The sequence below is a fragment of the Oryctolagus cuniculus genome, chromosome 10 (assembly GCF_051225735.1).
Source record: "Oryctolagus cuniculus isolate XC-2025 breed Fujian yellow rabbit chromosome 10, ASM5122573v1, whole genome shotgun sequence".
Lineage (NCBI taxonomy): Eukaryota > Metazoa > Chordata > Mammalia > Lagomorpha > Leporidae > Oryctolagus > Oryctolagus cuniculus.
Genome location: NC_142876.1, coordinates 100,004,349 through 100,025,273, shown reverse-complemented (window position 1 = coordinate 100,025,273; position 20,925 = coordinate 100,004,349). Strand labels below are relative to the sequence as shown.

Below are 20,925 nucleotides of genomic sequence, written 5' to 3'. Positions count from 1 at the left end.
CACTTACTGGATAGGGCTCCCTGGAGAGAGTTTTGTGGGGATGTAGCTTCATTCTCTGGTCGCTACTAGTCAAGGATCTATCTTCCTGGAACAGTTAGTGACATAGAGACATTAAAATGTTTTTTTTTTTTTATTGTATTTGAAAGGGGAGGAGATAGATAGATAGATAATCTTCCATCTACTGTTTCACTTCCCAAATGCCTGCAACAGCCAGGACTGGATCAAACCAAAGCCAGGAGCCTGAAACTCCAATTGGGTCACCCCCATGGGTGGCAGAGACCTAAGTACTTGTGCCATCACCTGCTGCCTCCCAGGGTGTGCATTAGCAGGAGGTTGGTCAGAAGTGGAGTCAGGAATCTGATATGGGGTGTGGGCATCCCAAGCCATGTCTTAACCACTGTGCCAAATTTTCAACCCAGCACATTCTTTTCGTTGTGTTTGTGGCTCTCCCTACCTGCTCCCCTAAAAATGTAGAACTGATTAATGAGAGACTCAATCACTCACAGAACATTTTCTGGGCAGGAGAGGGCAGCCTTCATTGGTTGGGGGCAGGAGTCTGTAGCTCAGAAGGTGGGAAGGTGTGGCAATAGTCCAGGTGAGCACAGTCATGGTTGGGAGAAGCAGTCAGTCACAACAGACACTTTGAAGGAAGAATCAACATGATCTGTTGATTATCAAGACAGTCTCTTTAATCTTGCTTCTCACTGAGAGCTATGTACTAGGTGCTGGAATTGGTACAGAGGGGACCAGGAAAATGATTTCGTCCTGGAGCTTGCCTTCTGGAAGCTGATCCTCTTATGGGAAAAGCAAGCCACAACCAACACAGCTGGAATCTCAAAGGCAGAAAGGATCCAGGAGGCTGGCTGCAGAACCAGGACAGGTTTCCTGGAAGTGGGGTGCTAAGCTGGGCTTTGAAGGGTGGGGTTGTCCAAGAGTGATGGAGATGATACCAGGGTATTGGTAGTGCTGGTGACAGAGATGGGTGGACCAGCTGGGATTAGAGCTGGGAACATCCTGGTGGTCCCAATGCAGGTGGAAAGAAACCCTGCAGGCCCTTTTCTTTGATGAGTGATTGACCTGGGGTCACAAGATGACATTCGTAGGTGTCAGAATGAATGGATTCTTTGCGAGGAGCTGGAGGAGGATGAAAGTTTCGGGAGAGATTCAGAACACAGCACAGCCTGGGAGGTGGCTGCAGTGATTGTGCAGCTAGCACAGGCTAGCTCCGCGAAACAGTCCAAGGGGCGTCAGCGGTCTCCGCATTTGGGGACAAAGGGACTGGAGACTCGAGCGCAAGCCACCTGGTTCCCTCGGGGAGAACCCGCGGGTCTCCGAGGATGTACTTGTCCCAGGATTAGGGTTGTGATAGCACTGTGGGTGATACCGGGCTGCGTCCAAAAGGGGTGTCGTCTTCGGTAGATCTTCCTTCTCCCACCAGAGGGCCCGGGGTCACCTCGGTGCTTCTAGCGGGAGGCGCTGGAAGCGGAAGCCCGTGGGGGGTCCCGGGGGTCTGTCGCTCACCTGCCCGGCCCCGCCCCCGCCCCCGCCCTCGCGGGCTGCAGTGGAGGACTCACAGTCACCAAGGGGCCTGTCCTGCCCAGGCCGGGCGGTCCAATCGCATCTCCCCGATTTCCCTCCCCTGGCGCGCGGCGGCGGCGGCCCGTGGATTCGCGCGCGGGCTCGGGCGGCGCGAGCCCGGGCGGCGCGAGCCCCCGCGCGCCGGAGAGTGGCGCATGCGCGGGCGTCCTGCGAGCCCGCTGAGGCGAGCCGAGCCGCGGCGGTGCCGGGAGCCGAGCGGCGGAGCTGTGAGAAAACGAGCGGCGGCGCGGGAGCGGCGGCGACGGACAAGTGGCGAGCTCTTGGTTGCGCCGCCTGGGGCTGCTGCTGGGCCGCCCGCGAAGCCTCGCGGTCCGATCGTGGCGGCGGTGGCGGTGGCATCCCGGACGGCCTGCGAGGGATGCGCCGCCCACTGCCCCGCGCCGCCTGACCACCCCCGCCGCGTCTCGCGGTGCGCCACAACCGGGCCCGCGGCCGTCCCCGCCGCGCTGTCGCCCGGCCGCCGCGCCCGCGGGGCCGCGCCCAGCCCGGCCATGTGGACCCCCACCGAGGAGGAGAAATACGGCGTAGGTAGGTGAGGCCGGGGCCTGGCCGCGGCGGGAGTTCCGGGGGGACGCGCACCGGCTGCCCGCCCTGCCTCGATTCGCGCCCTCGCAACCCCGGTCCCTGCCCGCAGGCTGCGCGGCCTCGGCGCGCTACTAGCGCGGGGTGGGGGCGGGTGCGGTGCGGGGGTGGGCGCGGGTCTCCGGGTGCGGGAGAGCGGTAGGGGGCGCTGGCGGTGCGGCCTCGGCAGGTGCGGTTCTCGGGAGGGGCGGGCCAGGCCCGGGCAATTGCCTGAGGTTTCTGGTGTGGGGCGCGGGGCAGTTTTACCCAAATAGCCAAATTCTGGGAATCTGTATTCTATGCTCCAGAACCTCAATTTTAATGAGTTTCCGCACCTCAGTTAGTGGGCCCAATGTCTGTTTATTTTTGGACTGGAATCTTACCAAAAAAGAGGGGGATGAAAAACGTTGACATCATTTTCCTAGTTCAAAATTTTGCAGATATTTGCTTGCAGATGTTTGATCCGTTTTAATTTGTTTTGCCTTAGGTATCAGAAATAATGATCATACATTAGGAAATGTTTTTTGAACCTGTATCAGTGTCTAGTGTTATTACTTAAAAAAAAAAAAAAACCCTGATTTTAGATGAAACCGTTATTCCTCTTAAAATCCTCCTTTTATCTGTTGTGTTAAACTCTAGAAGCGAAATATTTCTTTGAATGTTCAGCTTGTTTAAAAAAAGAATATTCAATAATTTGAGAGTGCTAGTTTTACAGTGTGTTTTGTGGCAATTAGGATAGGAGAGTTCAGTCAACTACACTGCATTAAGTGGCCTATCATCTTGTTCGATTAGAAACCGATTTAAAATGTTGAGTGTGTAGATTTTATCTTTGAAAGCTTGTAACTAGGAAACTTTAGGTAGGGAATCTGTCTAAACATAGTTTTTGCTTTCTATTTTTATTGCAGTGTAACTATCAAGATTCACAATTCACTACAAAATAACTTTAAGTCTGCTGTGGTAACATTTTTAGGAATTGAGTTCATTTAAATTTAAGGAGTTGCAGAGAGGTCTTCTATGCTGGTAGAAAATCTTGTTTGGAAAGGTAGCTTTCTGAAGTTTTTAATTAGCTGTGCTGAGATGGAAGTGATAAAAGGAGCCCTAGTCCTCCAGTGTTGAGAAAGGATTGGGAAATGATGCGAAGAGCTGGGATTCACCTCTAGGGACATTTTACCCTTTCTATTAGAGCATACACTAAATACTAAGTTGAGTCTGTAAATGAGGATTTGGTAGTTCATCCTCTCCTTAACTTGCTCTCAGAACAGCTTAACTAGAATATCAAGTAATTCATGTTAAAGCAGTCAGCTACCCAGTAGCATCTAAGAGTTTTTCTCTGTCTGGGAAGGAACACTCAAGTAGTGGAGATGATGAACTTTAGAATCCTGGCTTCTTTTTTACTGGTGCCCAGGACAAGTTACTCTACATCATTTTCTGCAGAATTTGGGATAATACTTAACTATGTTACTGGGTTGTGAAAATCAAAGGAGAGCATATTGAGCACTTCATAAGTGTTCATTTCTTCTCTTCTCCGTAGTTCTCAGGTAACAGTGGCGCTAGGTGTGTTGGGGTCAGCAGCAATGCAAAGTAATCAAGATAGGCATGTAGTCTGTGAATCTCAAAGAACTAGCATTTACTTAGCAAGATGGAATGAAGTTCTTGCATCTATGTGCTTAGCTTTAGAAAAATTGTTATTCCCTATGGAGGAATACAACCTTGAGCACAGGACTGGACTTAAATGCTTGCTAGAGGGGCAGTAATTCTGAAGACTTCCTTAGCAGCTGTGGTTTAGTATAATTTAGATGCCTTTTCTGCCAAACAAAGCAACTCCCTCCCTGTTTTCTCTCACAGCTTTCTTCTGTCTCTTCCTCACTTAGGATCTAAATGATTTTGTTTAAATTGTTTAAAACTTGGGACACATTTTTCCCATAACATTTTATTGCTGTAGTCCTAGGACTTTTCAATAAAACCCAGTGCAGCCTATAAAGTAGCTTAAATATTATATTTGTAATAAGAAAAACAGTCAATTAAAATATTTTAGTTGCATTGTTAATTGCTGTGAGGGCTAGCTTTGAAAATTTAACCATTTTCTTTGTTCCTATGAGAAAATGTTTTGAGTTTCAGCTTCGGTTTTTATGACTAACTTGGAGCACAGATTTCTAACTCTTATTTGCTAGCCTGTAATCCTGCAGCAGAGAGGGAAAACTTATATTTATTTCCCAACCATTTGGAAAAATGTGAGGAGCACCTCTTTGCCCTGATATTGGTGAGGGAAGGAGTCTCCTGATGCAGTGGTGTGAAGTGGCTTTTTCCACTGTACCTATTCGTCTGTATTTGATAGTGGTAAGGCTTTTGAGATCCTATAGTAATATCTTACTGCCTTTTATATTTTTAATAATATAGGGTTTCTGTACAGGTTATAATGTTCTGAATTATTTGGTTCATTTAGGGCTAGAAGATACTTGAGATTCTCTTTTTATTGCAAAATTCTGTGATTGTCTTGAGGGAGTGAGGAGGGCACAACTCTTTCAAAAAATTATTTTCATACACTTGAAAGGCAGAGAGGGAGGAAGGGAAGGAGGGGAACAGAGAGAGAGATCAGTTTCCACCTACTGGTTCAGTCCCCAAATACCTGCAACAGCCAGGGCTTGGCCAGACCAAAGACTCAAGTTAGGGACTCCTTTCTGGTCTCCCATGGGGGTGGCAGGGGCCCACGTACTTGGGCCATCTTACACTGCCTTTCCAGGCATTTTAGCAGTAAGCTGGATTCGAAGTGGAGTAGCCGGGACTAGAATTGGCATTCCGATTTGGGATATGGGTGTCTCAAGCAGTGGCTTAACCTGCTATACTACAACATTCACCCCTACCTGTTTTGGAGGATCAGTGATGCTGGTTACTGTCACTTATCCTATGTAGATTCCCAGAGTAATCCTAATAGTATCTTTGTTATACAGACGAAGAAACTAGATCTCAGGGGTTTGTGTTTTTTTTTTTTTTTTTGTCCTTCAGCAATTGTATATCCCCTTAATTTTCTTCTTGGCAATGGACAATATTTTCTGTCTTTGTCTAGTATTACAAAGGGACTGTTCTTCATTGAACCCATTAGCCCACGTTTTCACTCCTTATGTCTCTCTCCCTCTTAGAGAATCTCTGCTTTCCTTTCTGTTGCCATAAATGCTCGGAAAGTCCTGCATGCTACTTTTTTATCTTTCCAAGAAGCTTCTTACTCTAAAATGTATTAGGTGAGAAAAATTCAGCTATTTTTGTGAAACACCTGTCTTTCCTGATGTAGATTATACCCAAACTACCAAATATAGAAAGTAAAAACCAAGAAAATACTTTCCTCACCCTTTAACAGCAACAGCAGCAAACACTAGCAATAAATAAAATAAGAATGTTTGTAGTTAAACTCATGGAATAGAAAAGTAGCAAGGATTTGCGTATATATGTATTAGTTAGATATTGTAGAAGTGGAAACTGCCTCACACGGCCATCTGGTTTATTCTATTGTTGTGAGGTAAATTGTTTTAAGAATTCAGTACATTTATTGCTTATTCTTTCCTAATTGCAACTTAATAGGTCATGAAGATTTTTCCCATTACCAACCAGAATACCTTACACTTTAGATTTGTGTGTTACATTTTCTTTTGTAATTTGAAAAAGTAATCCATGTTATGTGCCTTACTTTTTTTTTTTTTGGCAGATGTAATTTTAATTGACTAATTACAGGCTTAATTCACCACTAATTATAATGTTCAACAAATAAAAAATAGAAATACCACAGTTCCACAGAAGTATAAACAAGGGCTAGAAATGACAGTCATATTATAAGGTGTCTTTTTCATTCATATACTTTTTTTTGTATTCTGTGTTAACTGCCACATATCAGTAAACTTGTCTTTTTGAGATTGACCTTTTTCACTGAGTATAATGGTTTCCAGTTGCATCCATTTTGTTGCAAAACAGAGGATTTCATTCTTTTTTATGGCAGATTAGTAGTCCATAGTGTAGATATACACTGCATTTTCTATATTCAGTCATTGGTTGATGGGACATCTGAGTTGATTTCATATCTTAGCTGTTGTGAATTGAGTTGCAATAAATATGGGGCTACAGATAACTCTTTAAAATGTTGATTTAATTTCATTTGGGTAAGTTCTCAGGAATGAGATAGGTCATATGGTAGACCTATTTTCAGATTTATGAGGAATCTTCATACTTTCTACCATAATGGTTGTACTAGTTTTATATTCCTACCAACAATGAATTAGAGTACCTTTTCCCCCATATGCTCAGCAGCATTTATTTTATTTTTGAATGATAACCATTCTAATTGGGGTGAGGTGAAACCTCATTGTGGTTTTTATTTGCATTTCCTTGAGTATTCCTGAATATTTTTTCATGTGTTTGTTGGCCATTTGAATTTCATCCTTTTAAAAATGCCTGTTCATGTCCTTTGTCCATTTATTTTTTTTTTAAAGATTTTTTTATTCATTTGAAAGTTACAGAGGGGAGAGAGGAGAGAAGGAGGGAGGAAAGGAGGGAGGGAGGGAGAGAGAGAGATTGATAGAGATTGATTTTTTTATCCTCTGGTTTAATCTTCAGATGGCCTCAATGGCCAGAGTTGAGCCAATCTGAAGCCAGGAGCTTCTTATGGGTCTCCCATGTGGGTGCAAGGGACCCAAGTGCTTGGCTCATCTTCTCCTGCTTTCCCAGGCACATTAGCAGGGAGCTGGATTGGAATTGGAGCAGCCAGGATTTGAATTGGGAGCCCATGTGGGATTCTGGCACTGCATGTGGCAGCTTTACCTACTATGCCAACAGCACTGGCCCCTTTTGCCCATTTCTTAACTGGATTGTTTGTTTTGTTGTTTTGAGTTTGTTGCGCTCTTTATAGATCCTGGGTATTAATCCTTTATCAGTTGCATACTTTGCAATATTTTCTCCTGTTCTTTTGGTTGCCTCTTCACTTTGTTGAATGTTTCTATTGCAGTGCAGAAGCTTTCTTAGCTTGATGTAATCCCATTTGTCTGTTTTTTGCTTTGATTGCATGTGCTTCTGGGGTCTTTTACATGAAGTCTTTGCCTATGCCAACGTCATACAGAGTTTTCCTGATTTTTTCTTCGAGTAATTTGATGGTATCAAGTCATAGATTTAGATCCTTGATCCATTGTGAGTTGATTTTTGTATAAGGTATAAGGTTTAAGGTGTAAGGTATAAGGTACAGGTCTTGTTTCCTACTTATGCATGCAGAGTTCCATTTTATCCCAGCATGATTTGTTGAAGAGACTGTCCTTTCTCCAGGGATTGATTTTAGCCCATTTCTCAAAGATTAGTTGTTTGCAGATGCATGATTAATTTCTGTTCCATTGGTCTACATGGAACACACATGGAACACACATGGAACACAAAAAGTCTATTTTTGTGCCAGTACCAGGCTGTACTGTAGTACAGTAACTGTCCTGTAGTTTGTCTTTTGAAATCTGGTATTGTGATACCTCCATCTTTGTTTTTGTTGTTTAATATTGTTTTAGATATTCAGAGTCTCTGGTATTTCCATATGAATTTTAGCATTGTAGTTTATAGATCTGAGAAGAATGTCAGTGTGATTGGGATCACACTGAATCTGTGAATTGCTTTGGGTATTGTGGACATTTTGACATTAATTCTCCCAATCCATAAACAGTGGAAGATTTTCCCATGTTTTAAAGATTTATTTATTTGAGAGGTAGAGTTACAGACAGAGAAAGGGAGAGACAGTGAGAGGTCTTCCATCCACTGGTTCACTCCCCAAATGGCCGTGATGGCTTGTGCTGCGCTGATCCAAAGCCAGGAGCCAGAAGCTTCCTCCAGGTCTCCCACGTGGGTGAAGGGGCCCAAGCATTTGGACCATCCTCTGCTGCTTTCCCAGGCCATAACAGAGAACTGGTTCAGAAGAGGAGCAGCTGGGACATGAACCTGCACCCATTTCAGATGCCAGTGTCACAGATGGATACTTAACCATGCCACAGCACCAGGCCCAAATTTTTCCATTTCTTTTGTTTCTTCTATTTCTTCCTTTTGTAATATTTTGAAATTTTCATTAAAGATATCTTTCATTAAAGATCATTTCATTAAAGAGATTTATTCCAAAGTGTTTAAGTTTTATTGTAGCTATTGTGAATGGGACTGATCCTAGAAGTTCTTTCTCAGCCATAATATTGTATGTGTATACAAAGGCTATTGATTTCTGAGTGTTGATTTTAGATCCTACAACTTTTCTAACTCTCTTACAAGTTCCCATAGTCTCTTAGTGGAGTCTTTTGGTTTCCCTATATGTAAGATTGTGTCATCTGCAAACAGGAATGATTGACTTCTTTTTATCCAATTTGTATCTCTTTGATTTCCGTTTCTTACCTAATTGCTCTGGGTAAAACTTCCAGAACTATATTGAACAGTAGTGGTGAAACTGGGCTTCTTTGGTTCTGGATCTTAGTGGAAGTGCTTCAACTTTTTTTTTTTTTAATTTTATGTATTTATTTGAGAGGTAGAGTTACAGACACAGAGAGGGAGACAGAGAAAAAGGTCTTCCATCTTCTCATTCATTCCCCGAATGGCTGCAATGGCTGGAGCTGCACTGATCCAAAGCCAGGACCCAGGAGCTTCCTCCATGTCTCCCATATGGGTGCAGGGGCCCAAGAACTTGGGCCAGCCTCTACTGCCTTCCCAGGCCATAGCAGAGGCCTGCATCAGAAGAGGAGCAGCTGGGACTTGAACTGGCTGCCATATGGGATGCCAGTGCTGCAGGAGAGGCTTAGCCTACTGTGGCACAGCACCGGCCCAGTGGCTTCTGATTTTTCCCCACTCAAGGTGCTAATTTCGGTTTGTCATAAATTGCCTTGACTGTGTTGAGTGATGTCTGTTATATTTCCAATTTGCTTACAGTTTTTTTTTTTTAAATCATGAGAGGATGCTGTATTTTATTAGATGCTCTCACTGCATCTATTGAGATAATCATATGGTTTTTATTCTTCAATTTTGTTAATGTGATGTATCATATTTATTGGTTTGCATATGTTGAACCATCCCTGTATATCAGGGATAAATATCCCTTGATCCATGTGAATGGTCTTTCTAATATGTTAAATTTAATTAGCTAGTATTTTGTTGAGGATTTTTGCATCTCTGTTCATTAGGGATATTGGTCTGTAGTTCTCTTTCTCTGTTGTGGTCTTCATTACTGATTCATTCTCTGTCTTGGTTATTGTTCTGTTTAGGCTTTGTATGTCTTCGTGACTCAATTTGGTAGGTTGTATGTGTCCAGAAATGTAGATTTTTCCAATATGTTTTCATATAGAAATTCCTCATTGTTTTTATTTCTGTGGTATCTGTCATAACACCTCTTTTTTCATCTCTGATTAACTAATATATTAATTAATCTCTCCCCGTTTTTTGTTTTGTTTAGTTTGGCCAATGATGTATCCATTTTGTTTATTTTTTCAAAAACATGGTTTTCATTTTACTGATATTTTGTGTTTTTTTTTTGTTTCAATTTTATTTATTTATTCTCTAATTTTAATTCTTTCCTCCTGCTAATTTTGAATTTGGCTTGTTCTTGTTTTTCTAGGTCATTGAGAAGCATTGATAGATCATTTATTTGATGCCTTTCTAATTTCTTGATATAGGCAGTAATTGTTATAAACTTCCCCTTTAACATTGCTTTTCTGTATCCCATAAGTTTTGACATTTGTGTTGTTATCTTCATTTGTTTCCAGAAATTTTTTGATTTCCCCTATGATCCACTGTTCTTTCAGGAGCATGTTATTCAGTCTCTTTCTCTATCATGTTTTTTAGAGTTTAAGTTAATTTCCAGCTTCATTCCATTGTGTTCAGAAAAGATACATGATATGATAAATTCTTTTTTGAATTTGTTGCCACTTGGTTTTTTGCCTAGCATATAGTCTGTTTTTGGGAAAGTTACATGAAGCGATGTGTATTCTGTAACAAGGAGAGAAAAATGTTCTGTGGATATCAGTTAGGTCCATTTGGTCCTTGGTGCAGATTAGCTGTGTTGTTTCTTTGTTGCTTTTTTTGTCTAGTTGATCTGTTCATTGATGAAAGTGGGATGTTTAAGTCCCTTGTTATTATTGTATTGGAGTCTATGTCTCTGTTTAGATCCAGTAACGTTTCTTTTAAATAGCAGGTGTGCTGGCATTGGGTGTATTTACATTTACTGTAGTCATATCTTCCTGTTGAATTTATCCCTTAATCGTTACATAATGTTCTTCTTTGTTCTCTTTTTACAGTTTCTGTGTTAAAGTCTATTTTGTTTGATATTAGGATGGCTGTACCTGTGCACTTTTGCTTTCCATTTACATGGAATATCTTTTTCTGTCCTTTCAATTTCAGTGTGTGTGTATCTTTGTTGGTGAGTTGTGTTTCTTGTATGCAGCAAATTGGTGAGTTTCATTTTTTAATTTATTTAGCCAGTCTATCTTTTAATTGGAGAATATATGATATTTACCTTCAAGGTTATTATTGATAAATAACAACTTTATCCTACTATTTTTCTCTAAATATTCATATTGTTTGCTTTAGATTTCTTTTGTACTTCTACTGGGAGGTTTTCTGCCTTCACATTCTTTCATAATGATGACTATGGTTCTGTTTCTGTGTGTAGCACATCTGTAAGTATCATTTGTGATGCTGGGTGAGTGGTGACAAAATCTTTAAATTTCTGTTTCTTTTGGAAGGTCTTTATTTCACTTTTCATTTATAAATGAGAACTTTGCTGTGGACAGTTTCCTGGGTTGACCAACCGACTGACCGTCCGTCCGTCCATCCATCCGTCCTTCCTTCCTTCCTCCCTCCCTCCTTTCCTCCCTCCCTCCCTCCCTCCCTTCTTTCCTTCCTTCTTTTTTTGACTTGGCCTGTATCTCTCTATTCTTCCTAGCTTGTTGGGTTTCTGTTGAGAAATCAGCTCTTAGTCTAATTGGGAGTCCTCTCAAGCTAATCTGGTATTTCTGTCTTTCACATTTTAGAATCTTTATGTTTTACTGTTGAAAGTTTGACTGTAATGTGTTGTGAATATTTCTTCTGATCATGTCTGTTGGGGGTTCTATGTGCTGCCTGTACTTAGCTGTCCCTGTCTTTCTCCAAATTAGTGCAATTTTCTGCTGTTATTTCACTGGATAGGCCTTCTAATTCATTCTCTTTCCACATCTTCAGGAACTCCTAGACATTTGATAGAATCCCATAAATTGTTCATTTGGTAGTAGCCTGTATTGAACACTATTTTCAGCTTTTCTAATTGTTTTTCATTTTTGTTTTGTCTGACTGGGATGTTTCCCAAGGATTTATCTTCTAGCTTGTATATTCTTTGTTCTGCCTCACCAGGCCTTTTATTAAGGCTTTCTGCTGTGTTTTTTTTTTTTTTATTTGACATATTGAATTCTTCATTTTCTAATATTTCAGATTAATTTCTCTTCAGTATCTCCCAGCAAAATTTTTCTTTCTTGTCTCATATGGATTTCTTTATCTCATGTATTTACTTCCCTGTGTTTTTGAGTAATCTTTTCCTTTTCAGGCACTTAATCCCTTCATCTTCACTTTTGAAGTGTAGTGTTCCTTTTGAAGCATCTTACTGTATTCCTTCTTCTTTTTTAAATTTGGTGTGGTCACTTTTTTTTAGTTCTCAGAAACCTTTTATTTATGGAATACAAATTTCATACATTTTATAATTACAACTTTAGGAACATAGTGATTCTTCCCACTGTGCCTGCCCTCTCACCCACTCTCCCACCTCTCTTTGTCCTCTCTCTCCTTTTCTCATTCTTACTTTTTACTAAGATCTATTTTGAATTAACTTTATATAAATATGATTAACTTTGTTAAATAAAGAGTTCAAAAAATAGTCTGAAAAAACCTGTCCCTTAACAGTCGAGACAAGGGCTGTTCAGAGTCATTGCATCTTGAATTGTTAATTTCACTTCTATAGATTACCTTTTAGGTGCTGTATTAAGTTATCACAGATCAGGGAGAACGTATGGTATTTGTCCTTTTGGGACTGGCTTATTTCACTAAGTATGATGTTTTCCAGGTTTTTCATCCATTTTGTTGCAAATGACCAAGTTTCATTTTTTTTGTCCTACTGTGTAGTATTCCATGGTGTACAGATCCCATAATTTCTTTATCCAATTTCTTTAGTTGATGGGCATTTGAGTTGATTCTGTATCTTAGCTATCGTGAATTGAGCTGCAAAAAACATGGGAGTACACATAATTTTCATACACTGATTTTATTTCCCTTGAGTAAATTCCCAGGAGTGTGATGATTGAATCATATGGTAGGTCTATATTAAGATTTCTGAGGTATCTACATATTGTCTTCCATAGTGGCTTTACCAGTTTACACAACTACCAACGGTAGATTAGGGTACCATTTCCCCAACATCCTCACCATTATTTATAATGGAGGTGAGGTTAAACCTCATTGTGGTTTTGATTTGCATTTTCCTGAGGGCTAGTGATCCTCAGCATTTTTTCAAGTGTTTTTTGGTTATTTGGATTTCCTCTTTTGAAAAATGCTTGTTTAAGTCTTTTGCTCATTTCTTAACTGGGTTGTTTGTTTTGTTGTTTTTGAATTTTCTTGATCTCTTTATATATATATATACACACACACACACACACACACATATATATATAGAGAGAGGTTATTAATCCTTTATCAGTTGCATAGTTTATGAATAATTTCTCCCACTCTTTTGGTTGCCTCTTCACTTTGCTGAGTGTTGGCTTTGCAGTACAGAAGCTTCTCAATTGGATATAATCCCATTTGTCAATTTTGGCTTTGAATGCTTGTGTGCCTCTGGAGTCCTTTCCAAGAACTCTTTGCCTATGCCAGTGTCTTGCAGGTATTCCCCAGTGTTGTCTAATAATTTGATGGTATCAGATCATAGATTTAGGTCTTTAAACCATTTTGAGTGGATTTTTTTTATAGGGTGTAAGGTAGGGGTCTTGCTTTATACTTCTGCTTGTGGAGATCCAGTTTTCCCAGCGTCATTTGTTGAAGAGACTGCCCTTGCTCCAGGGATTGATTTAGCTTTGTTGTCAAAGATAAGTTGGGTGTAGATGCATGGATTGATTTCTAGCATTTCTGTTATGTTCCATTGATCTATCTATCTGCTTTTGTACCAGTACCAGGCTGTTTTGATTATGACTGCCCTGAAGTGTATCTTGAAATCTGGTACTGTGATGTCTCCGGCTTTGTTTTTGTTGTATAAAATTGCTTTAGCTATTGGGGGGTCTCCTGTGCCTCCATATGAATTTCAGCATCATTTTTTCTACATCTGAGAAGAATGTCTTTGGTATTTTGATTGGTATTGCATTGAGTCTCTAAAATGCTTTTGGCAGTATGGACATTTTGATGATACTGATTCTTCCAATCCATGAACATGGAAGGTTTTTCCATTTTTTGGTATATTTTTATATCTTTCTTTAATGATTTGTATTTCTTTTTGTAGAGATCGCTGACATTGTTGGTTAAATTTATTCCAAGATTTTTTTTTTATGAATTTGCAATTGGGAATGGAATTGATCTCAGAAGTTCATTCTCAGCTGTGGCATTGTCTGTATACAAAGGCTGTTGATTTTTGTGCATTGATGTTATATCCTGCCACTTTACCAAACTCTTCTATGAGTTCCAATAGTCTCTTAGTGGAGTCTTTTGGACTCCTTATGTATAAAACCATGTCATCTGCAAAAAGGATAGTTTGACTTCCTCTTTCCCAATTTGTATCCCTCTGATTTCTTTTTCTTGCCTAATGGCTCTAGCTAAAACTTCCAGGACTATATTGAATAGCAATGGCATTCTTTTCTGGTTCCAGATTTCAGTGGGATTGCTTCCAACTTTTCCCTATTTGGTAGGATACTGGCTGTTGGTTTGTCATAAATTGCCTTGATTGTATTGATGAGTGTTCCTTGTATACCCAATTTTCTTAGAGTTTTCATCAAGGGTGTTGAATTTTATCAAATGCTTTCTTTGCATCTGTTGGGATAATCATATGGTTTTTGTTTTTCAGTTTGTTAAAGTGATGTATAACATTTCTTGATTTGTGAATGTTGAGTCATCCCTGCATACCTGGGATAAATACCACTTGGTCCAGATGAATGATCTTTTTGATGTGTTGTTGGATTCAATTGGTAGTGTTTTGTTCAGGATTTTTGTGCCTATGCTCGTCAGGGAAATTGGTCTGTAATTCTCTTTCTCTGTTGTATTTTTTTAACATTTAGGAATTAAGGTGATGCTGGCCTCATAGAAAGAATTTGGGAGGATTCCCTGCCTTTCAGTTGCTTTGAATAGCTTGAGTAGAGTTGGAGTTAGTTCTTCTTTAAATGTCTGATGGAGGGGCCGGTGCTGTGGCGCAGCAGGTTAAAGCCCTGGCCTGAAGCACCGACATCCCATTTGGGCGCTGGTTCTAGTCCCAGTTTCTCCTCTTCTGATCCAGCTCTCTGCTATGGCCTGGGAAAGCAGTAGAAGATGGCCCAAGTCCTTGGGCCCCTGCACCCACGTGGGAGACCCGGAAGAAGCTCCTGGCTCCTGGCTTTGGATCGGCGCAGTTGCAGCCAATTGGGAAGTGAACCATCGGATGGAAGACCTCTCTCTCTCTCTGCCTCTCCTCTTTCTGTGTAACTGTGGCTTTCAAATAAATAAATCTTTTTAAAAAAGAATTAAAAAAACATAAATGGTGGAATTCAGCAGTGAAACAATCCAATCCTGGGCTTTTCTTTGTTGGGATAGTCTTTATTACTGATTCAATCTCTGTCTTGGTTAATGATCTGTTTTGGTTTTTTAATGTCTTCATTGCTCAGTTTAGGTGGGTTCTGTATATCTAAGAATCTTTCCATTTCTTCTAGGTTTCCTGGTTTGTTGGCATACAGATCTTCATAGTAATTTTTGGTGATTATTTTTGTGGTTTTGTTATATTTCCTTTTTCATCTCTAATTTTATTGATTTGGGTCTTCTCCCTCTTTTTTTTTTAATTAGTTGGGTCAATGGTGTGTCAGTTTTGTTTACTTTTTCAAAAAATCAGCTCTTCATTTTGCTGATCTTTCACTTTTTTTTGTTTGTTTCAATTTTATTTATTTCTTCTCTAGTTTCAGTTATTTCTTTTCCCCTACTAGTTTTGGGTTTGGTTTGCTGTTGAGATGCATTGATAGCTCATTTATTTGTTGCCTTTCCAATTTCTTGATGTAGGTAACAACTGCTGTAAACTTCCCTTTTAACACTGTTTTTTCTGTATCCCATAAGTTTTGATATGTGGTTTTATCATTTTCATGTTTTCAGAAAATTTTTTTCTCTTTTTATTTCTTCAATGATCCACTCTTCATTCAGGAGCATGTTATTCAGTCTTTATGTATTTACACATGTTCTAGAGATTCCTGAGTTGTTGATTTCCAGCTTCATGTGGTCCAATGGCATAATTTCAATGTTTCTTATTTGCTGAGACTTTTTTCATGACCTAGCATATGGTCAATTCTAGAGACAGTTCCATGCACTGATGAGAGGAATATATATTCTGCAACTGTAGAATATAAAGTTCTGTAGATACCTATTAGGTCCATTTGGTCTATAGTGTCCAATTAACTGTGTTGTTTCCTTTTGATTTTCTGTCTGGTTGATCTGCCCATTGCTGAAAGTGGGTATTGAAGTCCCCCCATTACTATTGTATTGGAGTCTATGTTTCCCTTTAGATTCATTAATATTTCATTTAAGTAACCAGGTGCCCTTTAATAGGGGCATATACATTTATAATAATCATATCTTCTCGTTGAGTTGATCCCTTAATCATTACATAGTGCCCTTCTTTGTCTCTTTAAACAATTTTTGTGTTAAAGTCTGTTTGATATTTGGACGGCTACACCAGCTCCTTTTTGATTTCTGTTAGCATAGAATATCTTTTTCCTTCCTTTCACTTTCAGTCTGCGTGCATCTTTGTTGGTGAGATGTGTTTCTTGTAGGCAGCAAATAGATGGGTTTTGTTTTTTTAATTCATTTAGCCAGTCTGTGTCTTTTAACTGGAGAGTTGAGGCCATTTACATTCAGGGTGACTGTTGATAAGTAATGATTTTGTCCTGCCATTTTCCCATAAGTATTCATATTGTTTACTTGAATTTCCTTTGTGCTTTTACTGGGAGATTTTCTTCCTTTTCCTTCTTTCATAGTAGTGACAATATTTCTGTGTTTCTGTGTGCTTCACATCCTTAAGCATCTTTTGCAAGGCTGGATGGGTGGTGACAAATTCTTTTAATTTCTCTTTGTTATGGACAGTCTTTATTTCACCTGCATTCATAAATGAGAAATTTCAGGGCACAGTATTCTTGGTTGACAGCTTTTTTTTCTTAATGTTTGGAATATGTCTTGCCATTTTCTTGTAGCCTGTAGGGTCTTTGATGAGAAGTCAGCTGTGAGTCTCATTGGAGATCCTGTGAAAGTAATCTGGCATTTCTCTAGTGCACATTTTTTTTTTTTGACAGGCAGAGTGAGACAGTGAGAGAGAGAGAGAGAGACAGAGAGCAAGGTCTTCCTTTTTCCGTTGGTTTACCCCCCAAGTGGCTGCTTTGGCCGGTGCGCTGCGCTGATCTGAAGCCAAGAGCCAGGTGCTTCCTCCTGGTCTCCCATGCAGGTGCAGGGCCCAAGGACTTGGGCCATCCTCCACTGTACTCCTGGGCCACAGCAGAGAGCTAGACTGGAAGAGGAGCAACCAGGACAGAATCTGGTGCCCCAACTGGGACTAGAACCTGGGGTGCTGGCACCGCAGGCTGAGGCTTAGCCTAGTGAGCCATGGCACAGGCCTCGTGCACATTTTAGAATATTTTCTTTATATTTTACTGTGGAGAGTTTGACTATAAGGTTTCATGATGAAGATATTTTCTGGTCGTGTCCATTAGGAGTTTTGTGTGCTTCCTGTACTTGAATATCTATTTTTTCCTCCAAATTAGGGAAGTTTTTTGTAATTGTTTCACTGAAAAAGCCTTCTAATCCAAGACCTGTATGTTGGGGCACTTGATAGCATCCCATAGATCTCCAACACTGTTTTTTTAGTTTCCTAATTTCTTCTTCTTTTTTTTTTTCTGACTGTAAAATTTCCAGTGTTTTTCTTCTGACTTGCATAGTCTTTCTTCTGTTTCACTGAGTCTGTTAAGGATTTCCACCGCATTTTTTATTTGTTCTGTTGAATTCTTCATTTCCAAGATTTCATTTTGAAATGTCTTTAAGATCTCAATTTTGGGGCTGGCATAGCGGCTAAAGCTGCCACCTGCATGCCAGCATCCCGTATGGGTGCCGGTTCATGTCCCGGCTGCTCCACTTCCATTACAGCTCTCTGCTATGGCCTGGGAAAGCAATACATGATGCCCCAAGTCCTTGGGCCCCTGCACTTGCATGGGAGACACGGAGGAGGCTTCTGGCTCCTGGCTTGGGATTGGCACAGCTCCCGCCATTGCAGCATTGTCTGACTCAAAGTCAGTGTGGTCTGCAAAGTTCTCTCTCAGGCAGTATCACCAATGACATGGGCTGCCACAGTGTCCTCTCACCTCATTCTAAAAAGCAGTGTCTCCTCCAGCTCTCAGCTGTGGAAGTCGCTGGTGGTATCCTTGTTTGTTGCTGCATGTTTTTCAAAAATCAGCATTTCTTTTCCCTATTCAGCCAGCTTGGATTTTCTGTCTGCCTTAGTTTTACCTAATTTCTTTCTGCTTGGTTTGCCACATATGAGGTGAGGTTAAGAACTTCTTCGTCTTCGTCTTCGTCTTCTTCGTTGTCTTCGTCGTCTTCGTCTTCTTCGTCGTCTTCGTCTTCTTCGTCTTCTTCTTCTTCTTCGTCTTCTTCTTCTTCTTCGTCGTCGTCGTTGTCGTCTTCGTCTTCGTCGTCTTCTTCTTCGTCTTCTTCGTCTTCTTCTTCGTCTTCTTCTTTGTCTTCTTCTTCATCTTCTTCTTTGTCTTCTTCTTCATCTTCTTTGTCGTCTTCTTCGTCTTCTTCATCGTCTTCTTCGTCGTCTTCTTCTTCTTCATTTATTTATTTGGAAGGCAGAAAGAGAGAGAGAAACAGAGAGATTAGTTTTTCGGCAGGCACGAGCCAGGAACTCTATCCTCATCTCCCATGTGGGTAGCAGGAGCTTGAGTACTTGAGCCATCATCTACTGCTTCCCAAGCACCGTCCCCCCTTTTTAAAAATATTTATTTATTTATTTGAAAGAGTTAAACAGAGAGAGAAGGAGAGGCAGAGAGAGAAGGAGATCTTCCATCTGCTGGTTCACTCCCCAATTGACCCCAATGGCTGGAGCGGCGCTGATCTGAAGCCAGGAGCCAGGAGCTTTTCCCAGGACTTCCCATGCAGGTGCAGGGGCCCAAGGACTTGGGCCATCTTCTACTGCTTTCCCAGGACATGGTGGAGAGCTGGATCAAAAATAGAGCAGCCGGGAGCAGGATCAGAAATAGAGCAGCCGGGACTTGAACCAGTGGCCATATGGGATGCCAGCACTGCAGGAGGCAGCTTTACCTGTTACACCACAGTGCTGGCCCCTCCCAGGTACCTTAGCAGGGAGCTGAGTCAGAAGTGGATCAGATAGAATTCAAATTAGTATTCCCATATGGAATGTGCATGTCCCAAGCAGCAACTTAACTCAACTTGCTGTGTCACAATGCCTGCCCCCAAACTTTATTATTTTTATTGAAATAAAACAAAGTTCTTAAAAAAGAAACTTAATTAAAAAAGAACTAGAAATACAGAGAAATCTGAAGGTGAAAAGGGAATAGGACCTGAAACCAAATCTCGAAGAACTAGTGTTCACAAAATTTGAGCAAATTTGTTGGTGAACAAACTACAGCTCACTGAAATAACCTGGGAGTAGTGGGCTCTTAAGTTATTTTATGGAAGCCTAGCCTTTGAAGCCTCTGAAAGGGCCCCCATCTCTTCTTAGCAGTAAAGATGTCCACTAGGTGTAGAGAAGATGTCATAAACCTAGACTATTTTATTTTGAAAAGCATGGATGTATTCAGTGTTTTATAATCAGTTCACTGTTTACAGGGAACTTCTCTATTCATGATTCTGTTTAAGCCTTATAACATAGTATTACCTCTCTCTGCTTTTTTAACTGAAATGAAAGAAACTGTAGCTGAGAGAAGTTAGTAACTGATCTAAAGTTTAAAGCTAGTAATTCTGACTTGAGATTTGAACCCAGGACTTGGATGCTAAGCCACAGATTGTTTTATTACACCATGTTGTCTCTGAAAGGAATTTATCAGTAGAGTGTCTCTGCCTTGAGAGATGAGGCATACTACACTGGCTTTCCTTTTTTTAAAAAAAAATATTTATTTAAAAGAGTGACAGAGCGGGAGAGGCAGAGAGGGAGACATACACACCCGCACTCTTTCCATCTGTTGGTTCACTCCCCAAATGGCTGTAACAGCCAAATCTAGGCCAAACTGAAGCCAGGAGCTAGGAACACCATGTGAGTCTCCCACATAGGTGGCAGGGGCCCAAGTACTTGAGCCATCTTCCACTGCCTTCCCAGGAAGTGGTTTGAAAGTAGAGCAGATGGGGCTGGCGCCGTGGCTCACTTGGTTAGTCTTCTGCCTGTGGCACCAGTATCCCATATGGTGCCGGGTTCTAGTCTTGGTTGCTCCTCTTCCAGTCCAGCTCTCTGCTGTGGCCTGGGAGGTCAGTGGAGGGAGGATGGCCCAGGTGTTTGGACTCCTGCACCTGCATGGGAGACTAGGAAGAGGCACCTGGCTCCTGGCTCCGGATCGGTGCAGCGCTGGCCGTAGTGGCCATTTGGGGAGTGAACCAACGGAAGAAGACCTTTCTCTCTGTCTCTCTCTCTCTCTCACTGTCTATGACTCTGCCTGTCAAATGAAAAAAAAAAAAAAAGGCAGAGCAGATGAGATTTGAACTGGTACTCTGAGATGGGACACTGGTGTCTCAAGCAGTGGCTTGACCCATGGCACCACAGTGCTAGCCCCAGTCTTTTCAATATAAACTCAAGAGTTAAAGTTAAGAAATTTCGTTTCGAGGCTGGCGCTGTGGCATAGTGGGTAAAGCTGCCTCCCACAGTGCCCCCATCCCATATGCCGGTTTGAGTCCTGGCTGTTCCACTTCCGATCCAGCTCTCTGCTACAGTCTGGGAAAGCAGTGGAGGATGGTCCAAGTTCTTGGGCTCTTGCACCCACATGGAAAGACCCAGAGGAAGCTCCTGGCTCCTGGCTTGGCATTGGCGCAGCTCCAGCTGTTGGGGCCAATTGGGGAGTGAACCAGCGGATGGAAGACCTCTTTCTCTCTCTGCCTCTCCTTCTCTCTCTATGTAACTCTGACTTTCAAATAAAATAAATAAATCTTTAAAAAAATAAGAAATTTTGTTTCTGTATTTTATATTTTATAAGGCTACATAGTATTTATTGTTCTATATCTGATTGTAATGATTTATGTTGATAATGAGGATGGATATTGGGCATGATACATTTGGATGGCAGGTTTTTATACTGCCCTGATGGTACTTTTTCCTTTTGAGATATTGTTAGTGAGGTGGAAAGAAATTGAAATCTAGCAAACTTTTATTGAGTGGGTATGTGAACCAAGAAGGATTTGTTTTTGTTTCTTATTTTATAAAGCCAGCAGGAAATTATCAATATTTTAAACAGAAAAGTTAGTAGTCAACATTATACAGTAGACTTCAGATTTACAGTTCATTTTATCATGCAGTGAATATGGTTTAGAAACATTCAGATAAATTGTAAACAT

At 41.1% G+C, this 20,925-nt stretch overlaps 1 protein-coding gene across 14 annotated transcripts in view; it reads left to right on the top strand.

Moving 5' to 3' along the window:
• The first annotated feature begins 268 nt into the window (after positions 1 to 268).
• DOCK3 (dedicator of cytokinesis 3) overlaps positions 269 to 20,925 on the top strand; it is a 507,250-nt gene continuing 486,593 nt past the window's right edge. For 3 of the 14 annotated variants that reach the window (XM_051852369.3, XM_051852371.3, XM_051852370.3), the window contains exon 1: positions 272 to 2,127. In XM_051852369.3, coding sequence (XP_051708329.1) covers positions 1,734 to 2,127 — 394 coding nt within the window. In that variant the 5' untranslated portion in view covers positions 272 to 1,733. Of the gene's footprint in view, positions 2,128 to 20,925 lie in introns of all 14 variants that reach the window. The other 11 variants (XM_051852366.3, XM_051852375.3, XM_051852373.3 and 8 more) reach the window with 10 other exon arrangements.